At 38.0% G+C, this 26,448-nt stretch overlaps 1 protein-coding gene across 1 annotated transcript in view; it reads right to left on the reverse strand.

Annotated features, from left to right (window-relative positions):
- Window positions 1-26,448, reverse strand: part of NKAIN3 (sodium/potassium transporting ATPase interacting 3) — a gene marked incomplete at both ends in the record, with an annotated part of 513,406 nt that overhangs the window by 254,718 nt on the left and 232,240 nt on the right. Inside the window, 2 exons of the mRNA XM_082675209.1 lie at window positions 667-747; window positions 9,227-9,364. Of these exons, the coding sequence (XP_082531335.1) occupies window positions 667-747; window positions 9,227-9,364 (219 nt within the window). The remainder of the gene's footprint in view (window positions 1-666; window positions 748-9,226; window positions 9,365-26,448) is intronic.

Raw genomic sequence — 26,448 nt, forward strand, 5'->3', positions numbered from 1 at the left:
TAATGAAAATTATGTGCTTTGCTGACATGAGCTCTAGACAGACAAATAATATTCGTATCACGTTGCATCAAGACAATTCTTTTCTGATCAGGATTTCACAATAGGAATCACTGCACTGATGTATGTAGTTGTCAGTAAACGTATGCTCCATTTACTATAATGAGGATTTCCTTCTCTGACAAACTTTATTTTTCCAGAATTAATATTCAAGCAAAGATAGCAATTTGCTATTCATATTTGTTACATTTACATCTTAGTCAATCCCTTTTCCCATTTCAAACACAAGAATGTTCAAAGCCATTTTTCACTTAACATATGGGGCTGTGGTCACTGGGACATTAGGCCTTTTTAAACTGGACATGAGGATACACTGGTAGCTGAGTTCCACGACAGCTTAACAAACTAAATCATAAGGCCATTATTTCAGAGTTTCATTGTATTAACATGTTCCCAAGGTTATTCTTTCTAATGGTACCCAAACTCTTTTTTGATTAGTATCCCATTTGTAATGTTTCTTAGATTACTATATATCCTTAGTATTCCATTTGTAATGTTGCTTAGATTACTGTATACATATATATATTAGTATTCCATTTGTAATGTTACTTAGATTATTTATTAGTGTATTCATTTTAAAAGTGTACTTTAAAAGCATGATGGACTTACCTTAGAGAGCCCACCTACTTCCAAATAGAAGCAGATAATGAAAACATTCCAGGTGACCCAGAGGGCAGTCCATACTGTATACTGGAAAGAAAGGGTGGGGGGAAGAAAGAGAAGAAAAATGTGGAGATGAAAGGCATGCATACTAAATAAATCGATAATAAAAATGTCAATAAGTGTGTCTTCTGGGAAGAAACAGGGCACGCTCAGAAAAGAATGCTCCTTATGCGGTCCCCTAAGATCTCTAGAAATTAAAAATCCAATAGTTTCTACTGCTTTAAGTAGATGCCAATAAAACTAGATTTATTTTTACAGTGCTTTGCCTGCTTGCAGTTGCAAGTTAAATCCAAGTGCTGATTTGATTTGTTTTCTGACTACCAGATTTTCCAAGGGACACAATTATGCAAATTTTCTGGGGGCTATCTACCTAGCTAGCTATCTTTTAGTTACAATAAATCATCAATGGTTTAGGAATGTTAGTCAAAACGCTTCACTTCCATATCCCTGAATGAGGACCACGTTTGAAAATGGATGTATGGAGTAAAATTAACAACCTTTCAACTGTTGGACTATTTTATTGAGTGGAGTGTATGCCCCTACTATAATGATAGAATATAATGTGATTATGTAAAATAATTTTTAAAAGCACACAAGTTCTAATTATGGTAGGATTAATAAGTAAATCCTACTTATTAATAAGTAGGATTAAGAGTGAGCAAATAAGCAACATATTTCCATAATGGGAAAATACCTTCCAATCACAACCAAAAAACTCTAAACATGCCAGCCTTATTGATTAATTGGTTTTATTAATGTATTATGTATTAGGAAATGCCTTCCTCAAGAGTATTAGTCAGACTGAATTAAGGTAGCCTTAGATCAAGACTCATCAACAGAGAGGTCTTAGGGCTCTATTCATCCGGTCACTTTCTTAGGCAGACAAAGACACTGAGGTCTGGAAAGCTGACATATAGGACGGCTTGGATGACTCGGGATGGAACTTACCATGGCAACACAATGAGCAGATCAAATACAACGGTTTGCTCATTCATTTTATTGTACTGCAAAAATCTATGAATTCGTAACTTCTTAAACTGGCATACTAATTAAATTATTGCTTTCTATTGTTAAATTAAGATAAATGTTGAAATAACTTATTAGCTATTGTTAAATTAAGACAAATATTGAAATAATTTATTAGCTTCTTCTATGCTCTGCCAAATAACAGACTTATGAATTTTAGACATGGTATAAAATAGCCACGATCTTATTACAAACCTTATCAGAAGCTTTTCAATTTTTTCTAAAATTCAATTTACATTTTGTATCTTTGTCATTTATGATTTTTTTAAAGAATAATACATTAAAAAAAAGAATAATACATTTATAATAATGAGTCAAGGCTCCAAAATCACTGGAAATTTAGAGGAGTTGGAAAATATATTAAAAAGTTAACATAAGTTAAAATATATATTTAGGCTTTTGGTCGTTGCCGACATTGTTGACCTGATACCTTCCGCTGGCAAAGCCTTCTAGTGTGAGTGGGTTTAGATGTTTCCTTAAAAATGCACCAAATGCATTCCTCTGAACCACAAAATATCCCATGAATATTGAAAATAGCTAATCTACATTCTCAATGTTTACTTTTTGCAAACTGATAAAGTCACAATAACCACAACACATTTTAAAGATGCTGCTAGTCAGATGGCATCTAGTATCTGATATTTTTCATCCTAAATCAATATAATTATGGGTATATTTGATTGACAGAGTAGTGCAGACCACTCATTCAGGAGGAAAAAGCCAGTGATAAAGGTTAAGGGAAGGACATAAAATAAAGCAAGACTAAAGTAAGAAAATGCACTGAATTAACTGTAAAACCACATGATTCTTCATTATTAGGACTGCAAGCCTAAACCCATAAGTATGCTTTTAGAAAAGTAAATCAACTCATAGTTATAAAAAACACATAATAAAAAATTCTACTTAAAATCATAGCACAAGCTTAGTGATTGAAGTGTATTCTGATCCCTCACAAGTTGTCCTATTGATGACACTTTCAAACATTCAAAGATAAAATGATCAGGCTGAGTAGATTCCAACCCTCAGCTCCGAAATTCCTAACAAGAGTTACTCCGCTGCTTTCTGCATTCCTGGTACTGTGATAAGCACTTTACACAGATTAAGTCGTCTAGCCCTCACATGAATACCAAAGTAGAGAGGAAATCATCTGATCACCCAGTTAGTGTCAGAGTTGGGATAGGCACTCGGGCAGTTTGACTCCAGAGCTGGGGTGCTTGGGCATTACACGACAGTCTTCATTTTAAAAGATCTTAGGAAAAGGACTACAGATTAATTTGCAAGTTAACACTTCCCCAAATTCTGCAATTTATCAAACAACCAATTCACCAGATTACCAGTTTACCAAAAATTCATTCATATATATTCTATAACTGGTTATGTTTTTGAAATGCTTTCTTCTGTATTTTGCTATTGTGTACTGTGTTATATAAATACGTAGTTTTTTAAAAAGCAATATTGTAATTTTCTTTATTCTAATACACTGGTTTGTTGAGAACAAAGGATACCTGTACAGGTGAATTTTGGACTGTTATGAGATGGAAACCATATACCTCAATGTGCATCTGAGACTCAAGTCTGCACGCAGAGGTAAGAGGAAAGGATTTCTAGCAACACGAATAACACATCCAAAGGAATTTTTCCTAAGCAGAAAGTATTAGAACCACATATGGTATAAGACACTGGCTATCCTCCCTCTCTTCTTTTTGACGTGGGTCAATTTATTTATAATGCAACTGAAACTAGAATAAAAAAAAGAGACAAACTACATTTTTAACAAATACCTTTTGGTTATCATGGAGTATGCCTACAAGCTCAGACAGCCACATAGATATACTTGAAGTATAGAAGACTTAACTTCTCAAAGTAAAAAAAAAAAAAATCACTCTGTATAATTATCTATCCATCTGTTTACCCATCATCTATCTATCTAAATATAATCTATCAACCTATTTATCTATCCCACTTTGCTTATGTTCAGTACACATATTTTAAATCCTAATTTAATTAGACAATGCCCATAAATACGGAAAAACATCTATGTGTTCTCTGTGGCTTCCTGGATATTGCATAGTTCTATGAAGATATTTCAGCATTTTTTAATTGAAATGAACTTTACCAGTCTCCCAGCCTATTTCTTTCTCATAGAGCAATTAGTCCATAACATAAATTATTTTCACTTCCTGAGCTTGTCTGTTTTCCAGTTACCAGGAAGGCCACTCATTCATTCATTCATTCACATGTGTATCAATCAGATACAATATTATACTCAATATGTTAGATTCACTCAAAAAAAAAGTAGTTTCCTTGCTCACCCATTGTTCTAATAGTTTCTGGAGTTTAGTATTCATGTCCAGGGGGAAATAAATCTGAGACCACTGAATGGAAACCTAACACTCTTAACTGCCATGTTGAGCAGTAACTCTGGAGGGAGATTTATGATGACATAGTAGGGATATTTCCCTGTATAACAATTCAAATGAAAGCAAGTTGCAGTTCTTTGGATGTGGACATTTGTATAAAAGTCCAAATAACTAACGTATGGGCCTAGCATACTTATTTGGCTTTCTTTTTTTAATTTTTAAAGGAAGCTTTGAGTTACTTTTAATTCCAATGTTAATCTTTATTCAAAAACTGTCAAGTTAGTTAATATTTCTGCATTTAAATTAATGTAAAACTGCTTGATTAAATTATTATCCATGAAATGATAAAGATTTAAATAATTGTAGAGCAGAATCTCTGTCTAGAATTCTTAAGTAAGAGTTTAAAATATTTGACATAGGAGCGAAGCAGACAGGAGTAAACAGCTGATTCCAGAATGGTGCTTTTTATGACTGTTACATATGACTTAGCCCCCACTCTGCTTCATTTTGTCTACAGCCAAGGAAACACAAAAGTGCATTCAAATGCTATGATTACACTTGGCATCCCTAATGTATATATCCCACCTTGCACCTTAGCTAAAATAAATTTTAATCAGCGAAAGAGTACCCTATGACCAAGTTGGTTTTATCTTCTAAAAATACATGTAGAAGTAGTAAACTGTACCTTCTCAGCAGTGATGGTAACCAAAGGGGAATTATCTCTCTTTCATTTTGTGATTTGGGTGAATTTTTCTAACAGTCTTTGCAATGGGACCTCCTCAAGACAGTGTCAGGGGCCCACAATGTTATATTTATTAGAAAAAAAATAAGTCAAGGAATAAGTCAGCTAATGGTAGGTGCAGGCAGAGCGGCACATACTATTTTATCTTATAAATCCTGGTGTTCAGATTGAAAGAAGCAAGGCAGTAAGGCCAGCTTCTTTTGCAGAACTATTGTTGCCATGTTCTGAGATGAGAAATCACCGTCTAGTCCATCCAGTAAAATAATTTCATCCAATAACCTTTAATTAATTTATTATTTGTTTAATCAAGTATTAAGCATCTCTAAAGGCCCATGCACATCAGGATAACTTAGAATACAGCCATGGACAGGCACCGTCTGCCTGCCAGGAGGACACTGTTTTTTTGTAAATTTTTATTGGAGTATAGCAGCTTTACAATGCTGTGTTAGTTTCGACTGTACAGCAAAGTGAATCAGCTATACGTATACATATACAGGAGGACACTGTTGAATGAGATGAGATGGGCCTGGAAGCAAGGACGGCAACCGTGTAGACAGATAGGATAGAGTTACCAGGATCTATGGGTGCAGAGAGGCAGAGGCACTTAGCCTGCAGGGGGGATGGCCAGAGAAGGCTCTTACAGGTGACTATTCAGTTGAAGAATTATTAAGATTTTTCCAAATGGGTAAGGAGAATAGGGTGCTCCAGAGAGCAAGTGCAGTGTGTATAAACCAAGGAGGCAAGAAACAGCACGTGGTCTTTGGAAAACACGAATCAGTCAGCACGTCTGGCACGAGGTGGGAAGGCAGGGGATGCGAGAGAGAGAAGTAACGAGCAGTTTTTGTAAGCTCTGACTTCCACCCTAAGGAGTCTGAAATTTGCCTGTAGACACTGGAGAGCTTGCTCTACGTGCCCCTTTACCTTAACCATTTTCATAAGGGTGATCAATTCTTTAAATTCAGCCGTGATAGACCCTGTTTGTTTTAAGAAATGGCAGGACCCTACCCTCTGTGTCTTGGTGCTCCAAAATGTCTGCTAGCTTGAAATGGATTCTGTTTAATTGGCACTGCTGGTGACTGTTTCAGCCAATAATGGAGGCCAAGTTCGAGAGAAAAATCTACAGTCAGAAATCTCTTTCCCGCTCAGTGAGAAGTTAGTATGGATTTTGGACCCAGGTCTCCGCTCAGTGCCATTGAGAAGTGGGTGCCTTGGAGGCAGCCCTTGATTAGTGTGACATAGGCCATATTCATTTCCAGGCTTTTTCATACCAGAATTAATTGGAATTAATTAATTGGTGGCCTGGAGACCACCAATTGTGGCTTCGAACCAAAGTATTCATGAAAACAGCTCAGGGATGAGCTACTCGTGGTGTGATAAAGGTGATGTGCAGTAGCCACTTTCCCCATAACTAGGCACCCTCGATCATCTTCCCATTAAAGGCGCCCTCTGTGAACAGATTTCCCATACGCATTGACTAACGATTCTTCAGCATTTCTCCCCAATAGATACTTTATACCCATGTTAGAATAAGAGTTCATCTGGAATCCCACATAGGTAACAACATTCTATGATCAGCTGAGGAGGTAAGGCAGGATCGTTTCCAATGTCAAATCTTATATTGACAGTGGCAGCACAGCATCTGGAATGTGATAGTGGAAGCAGAGCATAGATCGTGATAACGCAACTCCAGAAACCTAACAACAGCATCCATTTCTGCCATTTACTCTCTGGGTTCCTTGGATACGTCACTTAACCTCTCCTTAACTCTTGCCTCATCTGTAAAATTAGGGATGCTAATACACACCCATAGGACACTTGTGAAGGTTAAACCAAATGACATGTTGGCATGGACCGCTTTCCTGACAATTCATTGTTTCCTTTCTCTCCCCTTCCTGGGAGAGGGTCTCGAATGAGAGAGTAAATAAAACAATAGGGATTTGGTTGGCGTACACACCAAGAGAAAATCAAGATGAGCAAAAACGTAGATTGTTTGTCTTACAGACATTTTTCTTTGAAGATTCTGAAAGACCTACATCTTCCTCCTTCAACATGAAGGAGGGAGAAGCGAGAGAAGGAAGTGAGGAAAAGATACCGGACAAAGAAGTGACCCCAGTCCTATCGCAAGAGGACGCTAGGAACCCACAGGGAACTAGATGGGTAAACAATAGGTATTTATTGAGCACCTATGACATTGCATGTTCGCATGCAGGTCCTCAGTGAATGCTTAACGAGGGAATGGGACCTACTGCTATCGACATCCTACTGTGTGCCCTGTGGTGCTTCCTGCCCAGAACCCGCTTCGGTCCCCTCTACCCTGGTGAACTCACACTCACACTGCAGATCTCAGCTCCACAGTCACACCTGCAGGCTCAGAGGGGTCCCTCCAGGATACATCTACTGCAGGCTCAGAGGGACCCTCCAGGATACATCTACTGGCACAACGTGCTCCTTTTTAACACTTGTGACAGTTGCAATTTAATGTTTATGTGGATGATTATCTGATAAAACCCACTTGCCCTCCCTAGACTGTAAGGTAAGTACCCAGGAGGACAGAAAACACGTCTGTCTGTATTTGCTCACCTTGTTCCCCGCACTGAACACAATGCCACACACAGTGTAGAAACCCAATAAATAGGAATGAATATGTAAAAGAAAAACGCAAGGAAGAAAGTTAAGAAAAAACAGATATCGGGGAAGAAGGAGGGGGAGAAAGGAAGGAAGGAAGTAGGGATTGTGAGACCAGTTTGGTCAGGTGGGGCAGCCCAGAATACTCTTAGACTTTATCCTGCTACGAGTTAGCGAAGGGTTTCAAGCCAGCGATTTAGAAAAAGTACAAGGGACACGTTAACAGGGAGGAAGCCGAAGGCAAGCAGGAAGTCCATGTGCAGGAAAGAGACTGCAAAGCCTCGACCAAGGCAGGAGCTGCGTGAAGAGTGTGTAGAGCTCATGTGGAGAGGATAGAAGCACTAGGACTAGTACGTCACTGACGTGCACAGACAGCTTCATCCCATAGAGGCCACTGGCTGCACAGTCACCTGGCATTTTGTGCTTCAGCAGAAAACAACATCACACAATGACAAGCCTGTACTAAGTCAAAGTGCTCTGTGTTCAAAGCAACAAACTAGAACATAGACTCCAATAATAGTTTGCTATTATGCATATTAAAGTCTCTTGAGCTGCAAGTCCACGTCTGTGAAACACCTTTTTAATAGATCACACAGTGGCTTAGCAGAGGCTATCTTTCAGGGAAGAAGAGGAAAGCAGGGACTGTTTAGCCCCTGCAGTCAGCTGAGTGACAGAAATGTTCCAGGGTGCCTGGAGCAGCAATTTTGAGGGCAGAGTCTATGCTGTGGGCTGGTTACCTTCACCTCTGTGTGATATGATGAAAGATACCCAAAAGCCAATTTTGAGAGGCAAACAGAGAATTGAGGCACTTATAGAAAAATGTATAACTTTTTTCTTTTTGATAGGTGTGACTGGATTAAACGAAAATGCAAAGATGGCATATTTTTAAGTCTATAGTTTTCTTCTAGTGAGGCAATCATCGCATTACAAGAAAATATTTACTAATTCTACTGAACATGGCATATTTATTCAGGCTCAATGAGCATTTTAGAGTATGTCACCCCTCATTACAGTTCCTTATACATGCTTGGTATTTCTGACAACCTTCTTATACATGTAGCCCAAAATATTCCCCTCTTTTTACACTGAAGAAATCTATTACTGGAAATAACTTCCAGTCAGTTGCGGAGCACAGAATATCCCTTATTAAATTTCCCTACAATGGAGGGTGTGTTGCCATGTATGTCATAGTTTGGAGTATGGATTTATGTTTCAAATTTATCTTACCAAAGTGGAGAAATGTTCAGTAATATACAGTATGCAATATCTTAAAGGGTGAGTACTAAATAAATGCACATGCATTTGTAATGTCTTATGTCCATTAAAATTAAATTGTATTATTGCTATCAGTTAGTAAACAGTTATGGCTAGGTCGGTTTGCTTTTTAGGGTTAGTGACATATGCCACTGACATGATAGTTAATGTACATTTACATCTCATCTAACATCAAGACCACAACCAGTCCTACTCCATCCAAACCACATCTTAAATTTCCTTGTGAAACTTGATTTCAATGACACTGTGAGTCTCGCTATGCATCTCCCGCTTACAGTCACGTTGCTTTGCTCTCATTGTAAACATTCACTAAGTCTTCTTTCTCCCAGGTAATCATCTCTCAACAGAATTCAGTAATGAAGGCCAGAATGGCCAAGCCACGTTACATCAAAGGGAACAACTTAAATGATCTATTTCCTTCTTCTCCTAACAGTTTTGCAGTGTTTATATGAAAAGACATGGTAACAAAAAGACTTACCACCACGATATAGCGAGGTCTGTACTGAATGGTTCCAAACAGACCCAATATGACGACTATTATATGTAGAAAATTTCCAAGGATGGGCGCCCACTGGAAGCCGAGGAAGTCAAAGATCTGCCTCTCTAATGCTGAGAGCTGCAACAAAGCAGAGAGAGCCCGTGAGCATCTAATCCAAGCGCCAGCAGACCGTTTTAATCTCGGTTTCACAGCTGGAGAAGGCTGCAGTCAATTTGAATCGCAGTTACGGACACCATCGTCACTAAGACTGTGGTGCCCATTTCATGTACTGCTTTATGCAACTTCTCTCAGAAAATATACTAAGATAACTTTGAGTATTATGACTTCAAGTGTTCATAGACTTGGAGAGCTAGAGATATACTCCTGAAATCATTTTCTATAGTAGCAAATCCAGGCAACATTTTATGATACCATATTTTATCATATTAACTTATCATTATTTTTAGTAAATTATTGGCTTAGTATAACCTACTCAGAACAGTATCTCCAGGCTTGCAATGCTAGGACTATTATTATTTTGGAAAAAACCAAAAACAATAACAAAAGCTACCCATCTGTGCCTTCCTGTGTGAAACATGAATTATCAAATCTTCTGTTCTTTTTTTTTCCTTTCTTTAGATTGTCATTGATTATAATGACTAACCACTTTTTCAAAATGAAGCTTATTTACTTACTCTGGGCTTACTTACTTACTTACATGAATGATAATAACTCCTTCTTCAAAATGAGCTTACTTATTGACTGTAGTCCTGATCTAAAACTAGAGTTACATAGTTCCTTTGAACCATATTTTATTGAGATAATATAGTAAATGAATTTTATATAGTCCAGTGAATGCCAACAATGTCATTACCATGTACAAATGATATTTATTGCATTTTATATCTAAAAATTTTATAATTCTGCCTGCTGTATTTGGACACAAATCTTACACGTTTCAAGCATTTTTCTACATTTACTTTGATAAACTAGTATTTCTAAGAAAATGATCCCACGATTAACCATACTGCCAGCAAAAGAAACTGCAGATTTGAAATGAAAATGGTACCCTAGGTATTTCTCTAGTTATGTGGCAGGTGTAGGCCTGAATAGCTTTAATTTCCTTGGACATAAAGAAATGTCCTCTATCCAGTAAGCTGAATTTACCTTGGTTTAGATTCACCTTCAGTAAGTTGTGGAGGAGAAGAGAAACGAGCAAATACCTAAAGACACCCACTCCGAACCACATTCATTTCGTGGGTATTTCCTGATCGTCAAGTGATTTGTCACCATTCCCTGCACTCACAAAGTGGGAGATGCACAGAAATGGCTAAAACACAAAATAATCAGAGCAAGGTAAGAAGCAGCACAGTGTTTTCAACCCCCTGTTTCTCTCTGCTTGTGACTCTAATTAGTTCCCAGGAACCTTTCCCTAAAAACACAGCATTTTATTTACTGGTCCATCAGTGATGTACATATGCAGTTTTTTATGTCCAACAGGATGGATGTGCTCAGAAAAAACCAAAAACGTCCTGAAGAGCAGCTGTGGGCAATCCATCCTGAAAAGCAACCCTATTTTAAAGCTGTCGTGCGTCACAAAAACCTTTAAAGTGAACGTTTCAAAGAGAGGAAACCCCATTTTCTTTTCTGTCAGAAGATGCATGGATAGCATTCTCCTTTATGATATGAAAGAAAACACACACAATGAAAGGGAAGCCGAATTAACACCACTGATTAGAAAATCTGCAGTCTTTATTGGAGACACCCCGTCTCTCTACTTATTGATATTCATTTTCTGATAACTTAAAATGGATTTATAGTGACTTGAAATAAAAGCACAAATAAAAGGCCATAAACAAACAACAAACAGATGCGGAAGAGACCATATCAAGGGTCAGGCAAGAGGCAGCTAAAACAACTATACAAACCATGGAAGCTAGATTTGAGTACTGTATTTTAAAAAGTCAGCTAACAATGACAAAAGGCCCTTCAAAAGTAAACAAATTACCATTGCATTTGGTATTAATTACTTTATCTAATTTCCACTTTCAGCTATTAAGTCATTTAGTTTAGAGGCAAATATATTCTCTCTCAATGTCATCATTAGCGATACCACTTTTTGCCTTAGAGCTTGATATTAATAATGATGACCCAGAGCCACAGAATGAAATTAAATAATATCCAGGTTGCTTTGTTAACTCAAAAAAAAGTATGAATATATTTTAAAAACATCTCTGTCAAAATGGTCTCATCAGTGATGTGCTCGAGCTGCTGCAGCTAGCCGGGGAGCATGGATCAGGTCCATCTCTTTCCAACTCCACAGTCAGTGACTTCAAGTTTTGGGAACTTGACATTGGCCATTATATTTACAACACGGACATCAGGAAATGCTAAAAAAAAAACCAAGGTCTTGTTTATCTGTTATGAGAGCCTATGGTAAAATATTTATCTCTACACCACTGAATACGGCACCTAGAAAATAGTGCTTCTAATTCAGGAGAGCAGTGAAAGGCGGAGTGATCAAATGTGTGATGCGGCATCAAAAGGAAACATCTGGTCCAGATGAAAGCAGAGGATGGAGGGCTCTGCGGAGACGCCATAGCAAAGAAGAGAACGAAGGAGACATTGAGAGAACTAGAGGTTTAAATAAAGGGAGAGAGTTCAAGAAAACAAAAAGGCAAGGAGACACTCAGAGAAAGCAAAATTAACCTGTCACCAGTTTAAAACAGAACAGGAAGCAGTGGCCTAAAGAACAATAGGACCATTTCCAAGTAAAAGGTCAAGTAGGTAAGACTCTGGGAGTTATAAGAATATGATGGAAAAGAATATGTATCTTTTCCTAACAAGTTAAAAAACGAAGGCAACCAGAATTTTAATAAAAAGGAAGAGTAGAAGGGAGAAGAAGGAAGGAAGGAAGGAAAGAAGGGAGGGAGGGTGGGAGGGAGGAAGGAAGGGAGGGAGGGAGGAAGGAAGGAAGGAAGGGAGGGAGGAAGGAAGGAAGGGAGGAAGGAAGGAAGGAAGGAGGGAAGGGAGGGAGGGAGGAAGGAAGGGAGGGAGGGAGGAAGGGAGGGAGGGAGGAAGGAAAGGAGGGAGGGAGGGAGGGAGGAAGGGAGGGAGGGAGGGAGAGAGGGAGGAAGGAAGGGAGGAAGGGAGGAGACCAAATCATTGATGCAAGGAAAGTATGGTTCAAAAATACTAACAAAAAAAATACTAACAAAATTAAAATTGGGCATGACTTTGAATGTAAATATGAAGAGGCCATTGAAACATTCTCCCTGAGTGGCATGGGGCTGGCAACACTGGAACTGTAAGGACAGAAATGTAACCCTAGATCATACTAGGGCTGCATGAAAATTATCCCACACTCATTGTAATGGGAATGTTGTTTATTGGCTTGTAACTTTCAGAATCCAATTGTAGAAAGCTTGGAAGTCTTCATTATGATTATGGAACAAAATGTAAGTATAATCTGACCATATAAAGTATATCTAACAGAACTTGGGAGAGACTGAATGTTCTATATAAATTCATGAGTATGGCAAGGGAAAGGGGGAGTGTTCTCAAATTCTTCCTGGAGGGTCAGGCATTTCCTTTTATCAGGCTCCAAGGTGAAAATATTTCCTATAAATATATGAATCATTAACTACATCCTATATTAACCACACATACTCCCAAGAGCTCAAGAAGTGTCCCTATTTCCTTAGTATGCCCAAGCAACATAGATAGAGACAAACAGGGGCACCTTTAAAATGCAGTAACTTTCTTATCGATCCATATATTATGTTTAATGCTTCACACAGCGTTTTGCCTAAAAGCTCATAATGATTACAAATGGTGAAAATTTATTTACACTTAATTAAAGAGCTATAAAAACTCCAGGTGACCAAACATTTTCCTGGTCATTTACTTAGGTTGGATCTACACAATATGCTTCTGTCCAAACAAAAGCTGGGTAAGAATGCTCATTCCTAAGCAGTGAGTACTCCTGGAGGTTGAACTTCACCGTGACCTGCCTTTTCCTTCCATTCCCCTGGGACTCTTCTCGGCTCACTAGAATCGGACACAATTAAAAAAGATCAAAACAGGGTTACTCATGTTAGTGGAATCGTAGGAAAGTATTTGATCAAACCATGGTTTCCTAAAAGACTGTGAAATTAAAGCATACTGTGCGACTGATCCTCTCTTCTATATAACCTGTACTCCAGGAATTCATGAGGTAAGTATTTTATAACCATGAAGGACTGAATCTTTCCTTAAAGAGGGAATTTAAAAGCTCTAACATTCCTACTGGCTAAATTGATACATCCCAGGTCATTTCAAATAACTGTTGGGTATTAGAGGAGGTTTCTTTATGCCTGGAAAGTCCGTGTAGCCCTCAGCTCTGCCACCATCATCCTTGCTTCATTTGCTCTAGCATCTCATAGCTACTCAATCCCAGTGGACTTTTCAAGCTTGCGGTTGATGATGCCAAACTGCTGTGTTCATAGACCTGGCCTAGGCCAAATTACGACCTTGGATTTTAAGCCATAATTTGTAAATATTTTTTCACGGCTCTAAAAAAATAAACAGAAGCATCAGTAGCATTTGTATCAGGAGCCTACTCATAGAGATGTGACACGAAAAGTCCTAATAACTTGCAGATCTACCACTGCATTAAAGCAGGTGCTATTTTAGAGAAGTTTCTCTTGTCCATAGACAGAGATAACCAAGCCTTAGGGTGTTCACAGACTTCGATGGATCCAGGAATTCTAGATATGGCCTGTTCATGATTTGGTTTATCCAGTAAAGATAGCAATTGTGTTAAGGGCTTCACAGTTTCTGCATGGTTTTGTACTATTTTTGGTAGCAGTGTTAGAAGGCAAAGTCTATTATTCCAGTGAAACCAGTAACCAATCATTTAGTGAAATGAATAAAGTCTATCTAATCAAGTCTAACAGACCCTCCCCAGTGGCCTGAATGACCACGAGTGCGTATGTAGCTGGGGAAGGTGGAACCATAGGGTTTGGAGGAGTATTTTCCTTGATGCCAAGCGCGATTGTTGGAGTTTGTTCCTTGAATTAGCTTTACTCAGCAATTGTCTCCAGAACATCTGAAAAGGCTTCTTGAATTCTGTCTATATATTTTGAGTCCCTGTATTTCAAGGAAATTGAATGGGCATTTCCTACCCTTACAATTCAATCAGGAGGATAGAAGCTACTTGGTCATGTAAGCAATTTTTGGAAATCAGAAAACAGTCACATGTTGTGATGCTAACTATTTTTTGAAGAAATAAGGAGCTGTGGGTGACATATCAAGGAAAGTTTCCTGTTTAAAAAGGAACAGATATTGCACTGCACATGGACAGATTTATGGAGGCTGATGAGCCACAAGAGGCATGTGAAGGGCATTTAAGAACTACGAATTTACTCGTGAGAGTCCTTTAGTGTATTTTATGCATCGGGTCATGTCAACTGGTAGAAGGACAACTATTTCATCAACTTCTTCGTATGCCAGAGAATAAGCTACCGAATTTTAAAAAGTGCTCTAAAGCCCAAGAGAATAGTAATACTATGAATGGGACATTATTTAACACTTACATTTTTCCATATTTATTAATCTCATTTGATGCTAAAAAACAAGATAAATATTATTATCTTTATATGAAGAAGTTCAGAACAATCAGCTAATTAGCATCAGAGATCAGACTAGCGTCTTTATGTCCTGATCCTATATTATTTCTACCATACTACCCTGAAATCATGCAATAAAATGCACACCGTTTAATGAGGTTAATTCTGGAATAAGCTCCATCGCAAGAGATAGAAATGATTTCGGAAACGTAGTGCGCTGTTTCATGATGTAGTCTTCCTTCCTCCTACCCCTGAATTTCTAAGTGGAGCAATCCCTCTCTCTGTCTGTCAGAAGAGGCGAGCTGCATTTTCCAGAAGCTTAGCTTCTGTGCTATCTCAGGCAAGCTTCAGTTTCTTCATCAAAGGTAGATAATAGTAATCTTACAGGTAAATATTAGGATATGCACGTCAAGCACTTTGGATGGTGATCAATAAGTGCTAACAGCTGTGTATTAGTTTACTGCTGCTCTTTGAATGATCTAACAAATTACTCAAACTTATAGAAGTATACTATCTTCTGTAGGTCAGAAGCCGAAACAAAAATGGGTTTTGTTGCACTAAAAGCAAGGTCTTGGGAGGCAGGGCTACCGTCCGTCTGAAGTCTCCAAGGGATATTTCTTTCCCTTGACTTTTCCAGCTGCTAGAAGCTGCCCACATTCTCTGGCCCTCTTCCTTCATCTTCAAAGCCAGCAACCATGGGTCAAGTCCTCACGTTGCCATCCCTCTAGTGCCTTCTTGTCTACCTCGCTTTTCCACTTATAAAGACTCTTGTGATTGATTACGTTGGGCTTTCCTGGATAATTCAGAAAAATCTCTCCATTTTAACCACAGCTGAATACTTAATCCCATCTGTGACCTTAATTTCCCTTTGCTATGTAAGGAGATGTACTCATAGGATCCAGTGATTAGCACGTGGACATATTTGGGGGCCAATATTCTGCCTACCACACAGTTGTGATTTCCGGCCCTCTCAATGCTACCTTTCTCAGGGATGGGACCCTGATGTGTGGCAGAGGTGTGTACACATCTCAGCCCGGCCCTGACCCGTCGAGGAAGAGCCCAGAGCTTTCCCTAACCCTCTGTGAGACCCAGAAAACCATATCTGAGATAGTGTGATTCCAGCTCCTGCTATGTCCAACTCCATTACCACAGTCACCAGAACTTCTCTCAAAGCTTCCTGCGTCCATAGGAAGATTTCTTTCCAGAAAAATTCACTGAAGTAGCATTATAATTCAAAGATTGTGATACAGGTATTAGAATTCTGATGTAAGTAAACAGAACTCTAACTCCACAAAAGTATCTATAGAAAGCTCTGTCAGCAAGGCATAATGGGAAAAAAGATAAATATTCTCAGTATATATACTCGGGCATATATCATATATCCTAGTAATACCTTATTTTAAATAAAAAGATAATGAATAAGTCCTTATTCGTGCCTCGATAAAGTCGCTTTCGTGTCAATAATCACTTGGGCTACGTCTAGTGATACTTAAGGATCAACAGCAATGCTCTGCACTTATATAGAAGTTTTTACTCTCAAGCCACTCTCTGATAATAACCAAGTACAGGATACTCTGACTTTTTCAAGAAGAATTAATTGAAAGAGAATTTGTAGTTTTTGGTCTCTCTAGAGCCCACAGTCTGCTTTGAGGGGCAGGCATTGCAAAAAATCACATGATACCAGATCATTTTAGGAAGTGAGATCTTACATATATATTATTAAAGTAATGATTAATGAATTCAATGTGGAAAGACTAAAGAGGCAAACAAAAAAGTTTTAAAATGCTTTTGATCCAATCATTAGAATATCATCATTGATTTCTTTTCAGGTATGGAAGCCCTCTCCTCTCTATCTGTGGATGTGTGCACGAAAGGTCAAGTGCTTTTCAATTTAGGTTAAATCAAATACAATCAGGATAACTGAAATAATAGGTAAGGACTGGGCAAAAAGCGTCCTAGAAGGAAACTTAAAGCCCACTAACAATAACTTTTGGGTTACTCACTGTTAGGGATTATTTTAATAACTACTGTTCTCATATCAACCCAGTGAGCTTAACTAAATACACAAAGTTTCAAACTGTGGTTTAATTAAGGGAAATGAGGCTCTTAAAATTGAGAAAACTTTCAAAATATTTCCTTTGGCAGCACACAGTCTGAAAAAAGATTCTTACATTTTACCAACAGGTTCTTGTCAAGAGAGCGGTTTTCATACTTATTGCTAGCCCTGCAGACACTGATAGGAGACATAAGACGAACCATGCCATAAAGAAACTGGGCGATAGCACTCTGCTTCCTTTTTTCATACTAAGTCGGTAATGCTCTGGGTAAGAATTTCACAAAAATTAGGCAGAAGGGAATAATCTGTTAGTACTTGTTTGAAGATGTCCCTTGATCTCTAAATGGGGTGATTACATCATTTGATTCAGCTTCTAAGTATCCTTCCCCTGCCAGAAATTCTCCTACGGCCAAACTCCTCCAACTTTGCCAAGCAGAAGCTGACCTTAAAATATGCAGTTCCAGTTCATGAATAGCTCAAGCCAGGAAGAAGGCAACTATTTCAGCAAAAACCCAAAGTGCCAGTTTGTTACAGAACAGTTTTTGAAGATTAAATTTCAACCCTCCAGTGGCGCCATAACGGATCCAAGAACACTCAAGTTGAACCCCTCGGCTGGGTGACCTATACAAACAGCTGGCAGGAACACGCCTGCTGTGGCATTTAAGACTCCCATGGAGGTTTTGCTTAAATGGCAACCCAGCATGAGAAGACGGAGAGAAGGTTACGGGACGAAAGTTTCTCTAAGGGCCTTTTCACATTTTTATTTGTAGTAGAGACCACCTGCAAAATTCTTTCTCTAAAGAATTCCTTTAAAGTATACATTTTCAGCAAGAACTAGATTTTTCATTTGGGAAGGAAATTAAATGTTTCTTCTTTGGAAACTAATATGGAAAAAATCTGAACATGCCAAAGTATTTATGCTATAAAGAAGACATTCTCACTTGAAAAATTAGAATGTACAATAGACATTTAAGTAATAATCAGTTCATGGTGTTAAAGTAGGTGAATTTCAACTGTCTATTTTTCTTTTGATGGTTCTCTTTGTCTTTCTCTTTCTACCCTCAGTTCACTACGTAGCAGCTGCTTGGGTGTCCTGTTGCTGTCCAGACCCTGGGAAAGATGTTGACAATGGCAGCAAACCACTGACCGTGGAGCATGTCTCTAATTGCAGAGCTAGTGAAAACCTTAGACAATGATTGAGGTGTTTCTGGTGTTAAACTTGCATTTTATTTTCTTCTTCACAGTTATCACTAACCAACAGCTATGATCTAATTTGGTGACACAGTCTTCATCAACTTGATATGGGTGTATGATCTTCAGAGTCTCAGGGGACAAACTGAATTAATCACTTTTCAACCATGCTTATACTTTTTGGACATTAAAATGTTTCTCAAAGGACCAGGAAGCTTGATTAGCCTCTTGGTTTCCAGTTTTTTTAGATTATAAGTGTATAAACCAACTACATGAATTAGAACCTGTCATATTATCTGTCTTCTGGTCCCTCTTCTAGTGGCAGGGGTTGAATGAGTGTTAATTTTATGAGCTACACTGATCAAACAGAGATACACTGCCAACACCCTGAGCTTTTATCTCAGACACACTCATTCCCTTGCTTCTAGTGAAGATCCATATTTGTAAATTTCTTTATAAGGATAATGCTTTTTCCTGTAGTATTATGTGCAATAAGTATAATTACTGTTCCATATGGCAGTGCTATTAATGATACAGAAGAACATATTTATCAGGCCAGGCCAAGAACCAGGAAGATCTCAAACTGAATGAAAAAAGACAAGCAATAGGTGTCATTACCAAGAGGAGAGAGACGTTAAAATTATTTGACACTATAGATAAATCAAAATGGAATTCTAAAAAATGTTCAAATAATCTACAGGAAGGCAGGAAAAGAAAATAAGGAAATGAAAAAAGTGTGAACAGAAAATACAAAATAAAATGTAAGATTTTAATCCTTAATATATCAGGAATCACATTAAATGTAAATGGTCTAAATACACCAATTAAAAGATAGAAATGGGAAGAGTGGATTAAAAAACATGACCTATCTGTATGCCATCTATAAGAAACTCACATTAAAAAAATGACAGAAGCAAATGACTCAGCGTATCATTTTCAATTCAGCCTGAGAATCTTTGTCTTTTATTGTCCAATTATGTTTATTGTGATTAGAGATATATGTGTATTTGTTTCTATTATCCTTGCTTTGTATTTCTTTTTCTTGCCATTTCTAAGATTTTATTTCTACTTTCATCCCTTCTTTTGAAATTATCAGTTTTTCCCCATTCCATTTTATCCCCTTATTAGTTTCAAGTATATTAGTTTCAAGGCTTTATTACTTTTATTTAAATAATCACCCTAGACTTGTTAGCATATATACATAAGTTATCAGTGTCTAAAGTTAATCATCATCTTACCCTTTTTTTCAAACAATACAATCTTAGAACACTATAATTTCCCAAATAGGTATTTTTTACATATAGTTTTCTGTCTTGACATTATTATTGTTATTGTTTTATTCAGTCAATGTTTATATCTGATTTACCCACATATACAACCGCTTCTTGCTCATCCTTTCTTCTTGTTTCTCAGACCTTCTCTCTGGGAAAACTTCTTTTTCCTGAAGAATACACTTTTAAATTTGTTAAATTGAGGGTCTCCTGGTGGCAAACTCTTTCCATTTGTCTTCACTTGAAAGTATCTTTATTTTACTCAAACACTTAAAACCATTTCTCATTAAATATATTTTACTTTCTGCACAATAAAAAATGTGCTGGATCCCAATGGTGCTAGTAAGAAGTAGGGTCTTGTTTCATTATGTTTCCTCTGAAGGAAATGTCTTCTTCCCATCCCTCCAATAGATTTAAAAATCTCTCTATGTTCTTGAAGTTTTTTTTAATAGGTATTTTTAAATTTTTATTTTATTTTATTTTATTTATTTTTGGCTGCGTTGGGTCTTCGTTGATGCACACGGGTTTTCTCTAGTTGGGGCAAGCGGGGGCTACTCTTCGTTGTGGTGCGCAGGCTTCTCATTGCGGTGGCTTCTCTTGTTGTGGAGCATGGGCTCTAGGTGTACGGGCTTCAATAGTGGCACGTGGGCTAAGTAGTTGTGGCTTGAGGGCTCTAGCGCGCAGGGTCAGTATTTGTGGTGCACGGGCTTAGTTGCTCCGCGCAGCATGTGGGATCTTCCCGGACCAGGGCTCGAATCCGTGTCCCCTGCATTGGCAAGTGGATTTGTAACCACCACGCCACCAGGGAAGCCCTGTTCTTGAAGTTTTGACGATTGACTATGATGTATCTTTGTGTGAATGTTTTTAATTTATCTTTCTTGGTAAATTTTGGTCTTCCAGAATCTAATGATTGATGCTTTTCATCGGTTCTGGAAAATTTTCAGCTAAAATTCTCTTCAAATAGTTACACTTGTTTTATTCTGCCTCTCTTTTTTCCCTTCCAGAACTCCATTCAGGCACATAGAGCTTCTCATTCCATCTTCCTGTCTCTTAATCTTCTATATTTTCTAACTCTTGTTTTTCTGAATTGTATTCTGTATAACGTCCTCACAAAGTATTTTCCCATTCATTATTTTTCTCCACTCTTCCAAATCTGGTAAACCCACTCACTGAGTTTTAAAAAATTAATATTATATATATATATATTTTTTCTGTTAATTCTATTTGATTTTTTCAAATATGCTTAGTCATTGTGCTCTTTCCTTACCTAAAACCTCTCTTTCATTTCTTTGAGCATATTAATTCATGCTTATCTCATGTTCTGTGCCTGACTGATATCTTTGTGAGTTTGATTCAGCTATTTGATTATTCATTGCTTTATGGGTATGGCCCCTTGGTTCTTTGGATATTCTGAATTGTTGGTTGTGAATTTAGGTCCTTGGAACTTTATCTTTTAGAAATTTTGTGATTTATTTTGAAGGCAGATAACCTCCAAAAGGAATTTTATTTCCTTTTGGATTTTCATTTGTATTTGCCAGGTGCCTGGAGACACTAATAGCCTACCACCACTTTAACTTAAATCCTTTACTTATATATTCTCTGGATTTCTCAAGTGATGTGAATTTAGCTGACAAATCTGTGTGAGGACTAATCTATTTTTGTGAATACTGAGGAGACATGTTAACTTTTTTCCACCTAGTAGCAAGGTTGGAGGAAGACAGTTCTGCTTGTCTTTAGGGGATGAGTCTGGGTCTACCTCTCACCTTCACTGTGAAGTTGTCGATGTGTGGGGTTCCAGCTTTATGAGCAGGGTCTTCTATTAGACTCCCAGCTTGGGAAGTCCTTTGGGATTTGTCTCTTCTTCCCCATTCTTTGAGCTTTGAAAATAAAGCTCAAGTTTAGAAGAATTTAGTGTCTTGTTAACTCACTGATGCAACTAAAACATCTTTTAAATCTGACATTTCCAGTTGCTTTTAACAGCAGTGATGTTCAGGGCAATTATTCTACCATTCCGCCAGAAATACATCTTCCAAAGATGTTTCTGATCTCAAGTAATATATTGCCTCTATTACATGTTCCTCTCACAGAATTTAGAAAAGTCTTACTTCAAGGAAACAAAATCCCACTGACATGCTTTATTACGAAACTGATGGCATAGGTCATCTCTGTATTTTGAGGCAAAGTGGGAACTTGTACTTATCTAGTTCTCCATCAAGCAGTATTATTGTTTAATGTTAAACATCGGAACAAATGAAAGAAGAAATCCTCTTCGATAATAGTGATTAAAATTTCATTTTTCATTATTAAATTATGCATTTTTAGAAACTCATGAATCAGCCTTTGTTAAGTGGAAAAAATACTGCACGCTCTTTCTCGTCATGTAAATATTAGAGGGCAAAACAGTCTGTGGCATAAGATATAATATGTTAATAATCCAGGGCCTGGGTCAGCTTATATTTGTATCAGATAGCATACATACAAAGAGTATAGCAGTGTTTTGCATAATGTATCTGTACAATAAATATTTGTCAAAAAAGATTCTCTTTTCTTCAGAAAAAGAAAAGAGACTGGTTTGAGAGAGAGAACTTGCAGTGAAAATATTTGGTGGGAAATCTTGCTTTAAATCATGATAGGTTGAATAAATAAAATGGGCATTTACTTGAGTTGGAGGAAATAAGGGAAATGGTTTGATAAGCGGACTGAGAGGGGTAACTCCTGAGCTGGGAAACACAGACATGAATAATGTAACCATTTGCATGGTGGATTTCTGCATTAATGGGATAAAAATGGTAGTACAAGCCTGATTATTCTTCCCTAAATTATTGAATTCTACATAACTTTTACATAGAAGGAGACACGGAGTTTTTATTTCTTTGTCTCCAATACAACCAGCACCACCTGTTTTTCCTCTTATAGCCATCTCGCCATGGCAACACACCTTGATTTACCAGCAAGATTGCAATTGTATGGCCAACTACATATAACTCTGTACTGCCAACCATGAATCCAGCAATTTTCTTTTTCTACCTTGGCTTTCAGAGTCCCCCTCCAGTGGCTGCACTGCTGCATTTTAGGGTACATCACAAGAGGAAAGAGTGTTTTTTAGTGAAAGGTGCCTTTTATCCCAGCAGCTGTCTCAGGGCTAGAAGGTCTCCAGCCGTTCTTTTGTGAAAGTTAAGACCTGGCTGGCAACTAAAAGTGTACATACTTGTCAAGAGCATTAGCAGAGACGTCGACGTCAACGTATCAAACCAGACAAAAGAGAAGCAGGAGAGCTGGCGTTAAGTTCAGAAATAGCACGTTCCTTTTTCATTTGGTCCACCTTGTGCCATTCCCAAATGGCGTGACGGTTTAATGAGACTTGGATGCTTCTTTAGTCATTGAACAGTGACATCCGTAACAACGGAAATGTGAATGAATGAATTGCTCATCAAGGTTGGACTTTCTTTCATCTCTATGGTTTAACTAAGAAGAGCTCGCAGGCGCTGCATTATGACAGATCGCCAATGCAAAGAAATCATTAAACTCTTCATCAGGGGATTATTAGACGCATGCTGTGAACAGCTTGGAAAAATTACAAACTGGTATTTTTCCAGTGGAAATCTGGAATCAGAATATTATCTTTATTCTAATAAGTACTAAATTAATCAGAATAAATCTTCAAATAAGCAAAAAAAGGAAGACATATTAAGAAAGTAAAACATAGAAAATATTAGAACTGAGTGTGATATGTTAATGTAGGTCAAACAATGTTCAGCAAGGTCCTCACTCTGTATTTCCTCAACAGTTGTGTCTATGGCTCTATAATATTTAGTACATGTTGAATTCAATAGTTTTATTTTGGGTAAATGAATGATGTCCTGGATCAAGGCATAGGGAACCCGATGGAAAGACCCATCTCCTCAACTACTTTGGTATTTTGCAGGTAGTAGAACTGATTGAAAACATTTGCAAAGAAATGTGATCAAAAAGATAGTTTTTCCACCCAAATAGAGTAAAGGTATAGCAAGTCTTTCCAAGAGAGATGTTACTCAAGCCAAAGATGCAGGATCAAATAAAATGTACATGTCAAGCAATATCTCTGATATCAAGATTTGTCTACCAATATTTCAAGAATAAACATACTCTGAACATTTCCCACCTGACTTCTGCATCCAAACGTCTTCTTGCTGAAACTACTGGAAAAGTGATGGGTTCATTTCTACAATGATGTACCTCTGTTGTCTCTGAAGGCAACTCAACTGACAAACTTACTTCCAAAGGTCTCAAAACACCTGTTCAAATGTAAAAGTTTTCTGTCCTCTCTGACCTTTGTAGCATGAGTTGAAAGTTTATAAGTCAGAAGCAAGCCCTATTCTAGCACCAAACACTCAAACAAGGCAATACTAATTTCTCTTGGTTTTTAAGATTCTTCTCTTTTCTTCTCTTTTATAATAATTACTAAGGCACACATATAGGCATCATTCCCACAGCTCCTTTGATTTTCCTCTTTGTCATTTCAACCACACTGATTTTTGGAAACTAACTAGTCCACGGCTTCAACAAGAACAAAACAAAATCCCCATGGCCATATAACACTCTGTTCAAATTACAGAAGCCTGAGCTGGAGTGAAGTTAGGGACCCTAGAGACTCATCCTTTGCCTTTCCTTCCTCCGTCCCACGCCCGCATCCACCAGGGAGGAGCAGCATTTGAAAAATACTAAAGTAGATGATGCAATTATTTTCGCACATTCCAGGACAGCCACCGATAGAAGTTTTCTCTTCTTTAAATCAACATTCACTACGGGGCTTTGCGTAAACAACCCAATTTAAAAATATTTGTCCTCTACTCTATGTCAAGGACTAAGTATGGGGCCAAAGTCCACCCAAGCCCACAGTCAAGTTGAGGAGATTGGCAAATAAATCAGCCACACAAATACTGCAGAACAGTGAAAGGGAGAAATATGGGAGTGACAGAGGTAGTATCGGAGACTCCCAGCAGGTCCTCAGTAGCTCCGAAGTACTTCTGGGACAACAGCGTCAGGATTTATAAATAAAATAAGGAATTTACACTGTTCTGCTTGGCCAGCCGAAGATACATTTGACCTGTTCTTGTGCAAACTCACTCTCTTCCCCATCTTCCATACAAAGGAGATACTATTCTAAGAATCTGTAAAAATCCCTTACAATGTATAGCACCTCCAATTTTATAGGAACACATTAAATGCACCTAAGTCTTTTTATTTGTGGAAAATGCAATGCTTGTTTTTACCTCAGAGAAGTTGAATAAATACGACTTTTACCTTGAGAACCTTACTCTTTGAAAATTATTTCTGCTCTCCATCTCCTTTTTTTTTTCGGCGGTATGCGGGCCTCAGCACAGGCTCTGGACGCGCAGGCTCAGCGGCCATGGCTCACGGGCCCAGCTGCTCCACGGCATGTGGGATCCTCCCGGACCGGGGCACGAACCCGTGTCCCCTGCATCGGCAGGCGGACTCTCAACCACTGCACCACCAGGGAAGCCCTCTGCTCTCCATCTCTTGATAAACATTGTTTAAAGGCACTGTACAGAATGTCTCAAATTCTAAATTCAATTCAGCCAATGTCAGTGATGTTCCAGGAACCAATTCAGGCAATGCCAGAGATTAAAATACAAAAGGAGAGAAATCATTTTTTTTTAAAATGGGCTTTAGAACCTCGTAGGAGTTGTAAGCCAAGTTCCTAAATGATGGAGCAGAATGAGATGAATGATGTAAGAGAGGTGAAAACCAAGTGCTGTCCTAGCTCAAGGAGGAGATGGAATTATAGCTTCTTGAGTGTTGTCCACATTTTTCAGAGGAAAAGGGGGAATTGGTATGAAAATGAAAGGGTAAACGCCTTTTAAAGGCCATGGATTGACAGCAAATAGTGAATCACAGGAGAATGAGAAATATTTATCAACAAAGTGACATGATTGGAGATACGAGAAAAGGGCAATCAATGTAGACATGCAAACTATAATCGTAAGAGTTTCTAGTAACTTGTTGGTTTCCCACACTAGTTCCTACCTCACTACTAATAGCATTTGTTCCTGCTTCAATTCGTATGTTCATTCTTTCAATGAAAACATATTAAGTGACATGGTAGGCTCTAGAGGTACAAGGTGAGCCAAAGGAGACTCTTCTCATGAATGCTGCACTTCTAGAAACATGAGGATGACACAAGGTAAACGTGCAGATGTGAGTGTAAGTATGCATTTGTACATGTAAATATAATCTCTCAAATATTTGAATAAAATTAATTTGAAGACATTTATCTAGAAGTACAGATCAATTTAAGGGAGAAGAAAAAGTCAGAGATACAGAGATAGAGACAGAAACTGGTAGGGGAAAACTGGGAGAAAGAGACAAGAAGAGGGTCCATCTGGATAAAGGAAAGGAATCAACAGGTTAGTCTAACGAAAAGAGGATTTGTTCATCATCACTCAAACTATTTCAACACAGACTCATGTTGCCAAATTTCTGAACAAAATTTTTCCTTCTCAGGTGAAAATGCAAAAGGTTAAAGTGACCGTATCAGCTGCTAGCTGGTTTTACCTAGTAACGTTATTTTCAAACTTAAAGGTTGTAGGCAGAAAGATGAAGGGACATACCTGTTACTGAGGCTAGATTTTATGCAAGATGAAAACAAAGACATGATTTTCCTGGGTTTTACCCTGAGAAAATCATAATTCAAAAAGAGATATGTACCACAATGTTCATTGCAGCTCTATTTACAACAGCCAGGACATGGAAGAAACTTAAGTGTCCATCGACAGATGAATGGATAAAGAAGGTGTGGCACATATATACAATGGAATATTACTCAGCCATAAAAAGAAACGAAATTGAGTTACTTGTAATGAGGCAGATGGACCTAGCCTCTGTCATACAGAGTGAAGTAAGTCAGAAAGAAAAAACAAATACTGTATGTTAACACGTATATATGGAATCTTAAAAAAAAAAAAAAAAAGGTTCTCATGAACCTAGGGGCAGGACAGGAATAAAGACGCAGACGTAGAGAATGGACTTGAGGACACGGGGAGGGGGAAGGGTAAGCTGGGACGAAGTGAGAGAGCGGCATGGACATATATACAC

The sequence above is a fragment of the Grampus griseus genome (assembly GCF_964374135.1).
Source record: "Grampus griseus genome assembly, chromosome: 17".
Taxonomy (NCBI): domain Eukaryota; kingdom Metazoa; phylum Chordata; class Mammalia; order Artiodactyla; family Delphinidae; genus Grampus; species Grampus griseus.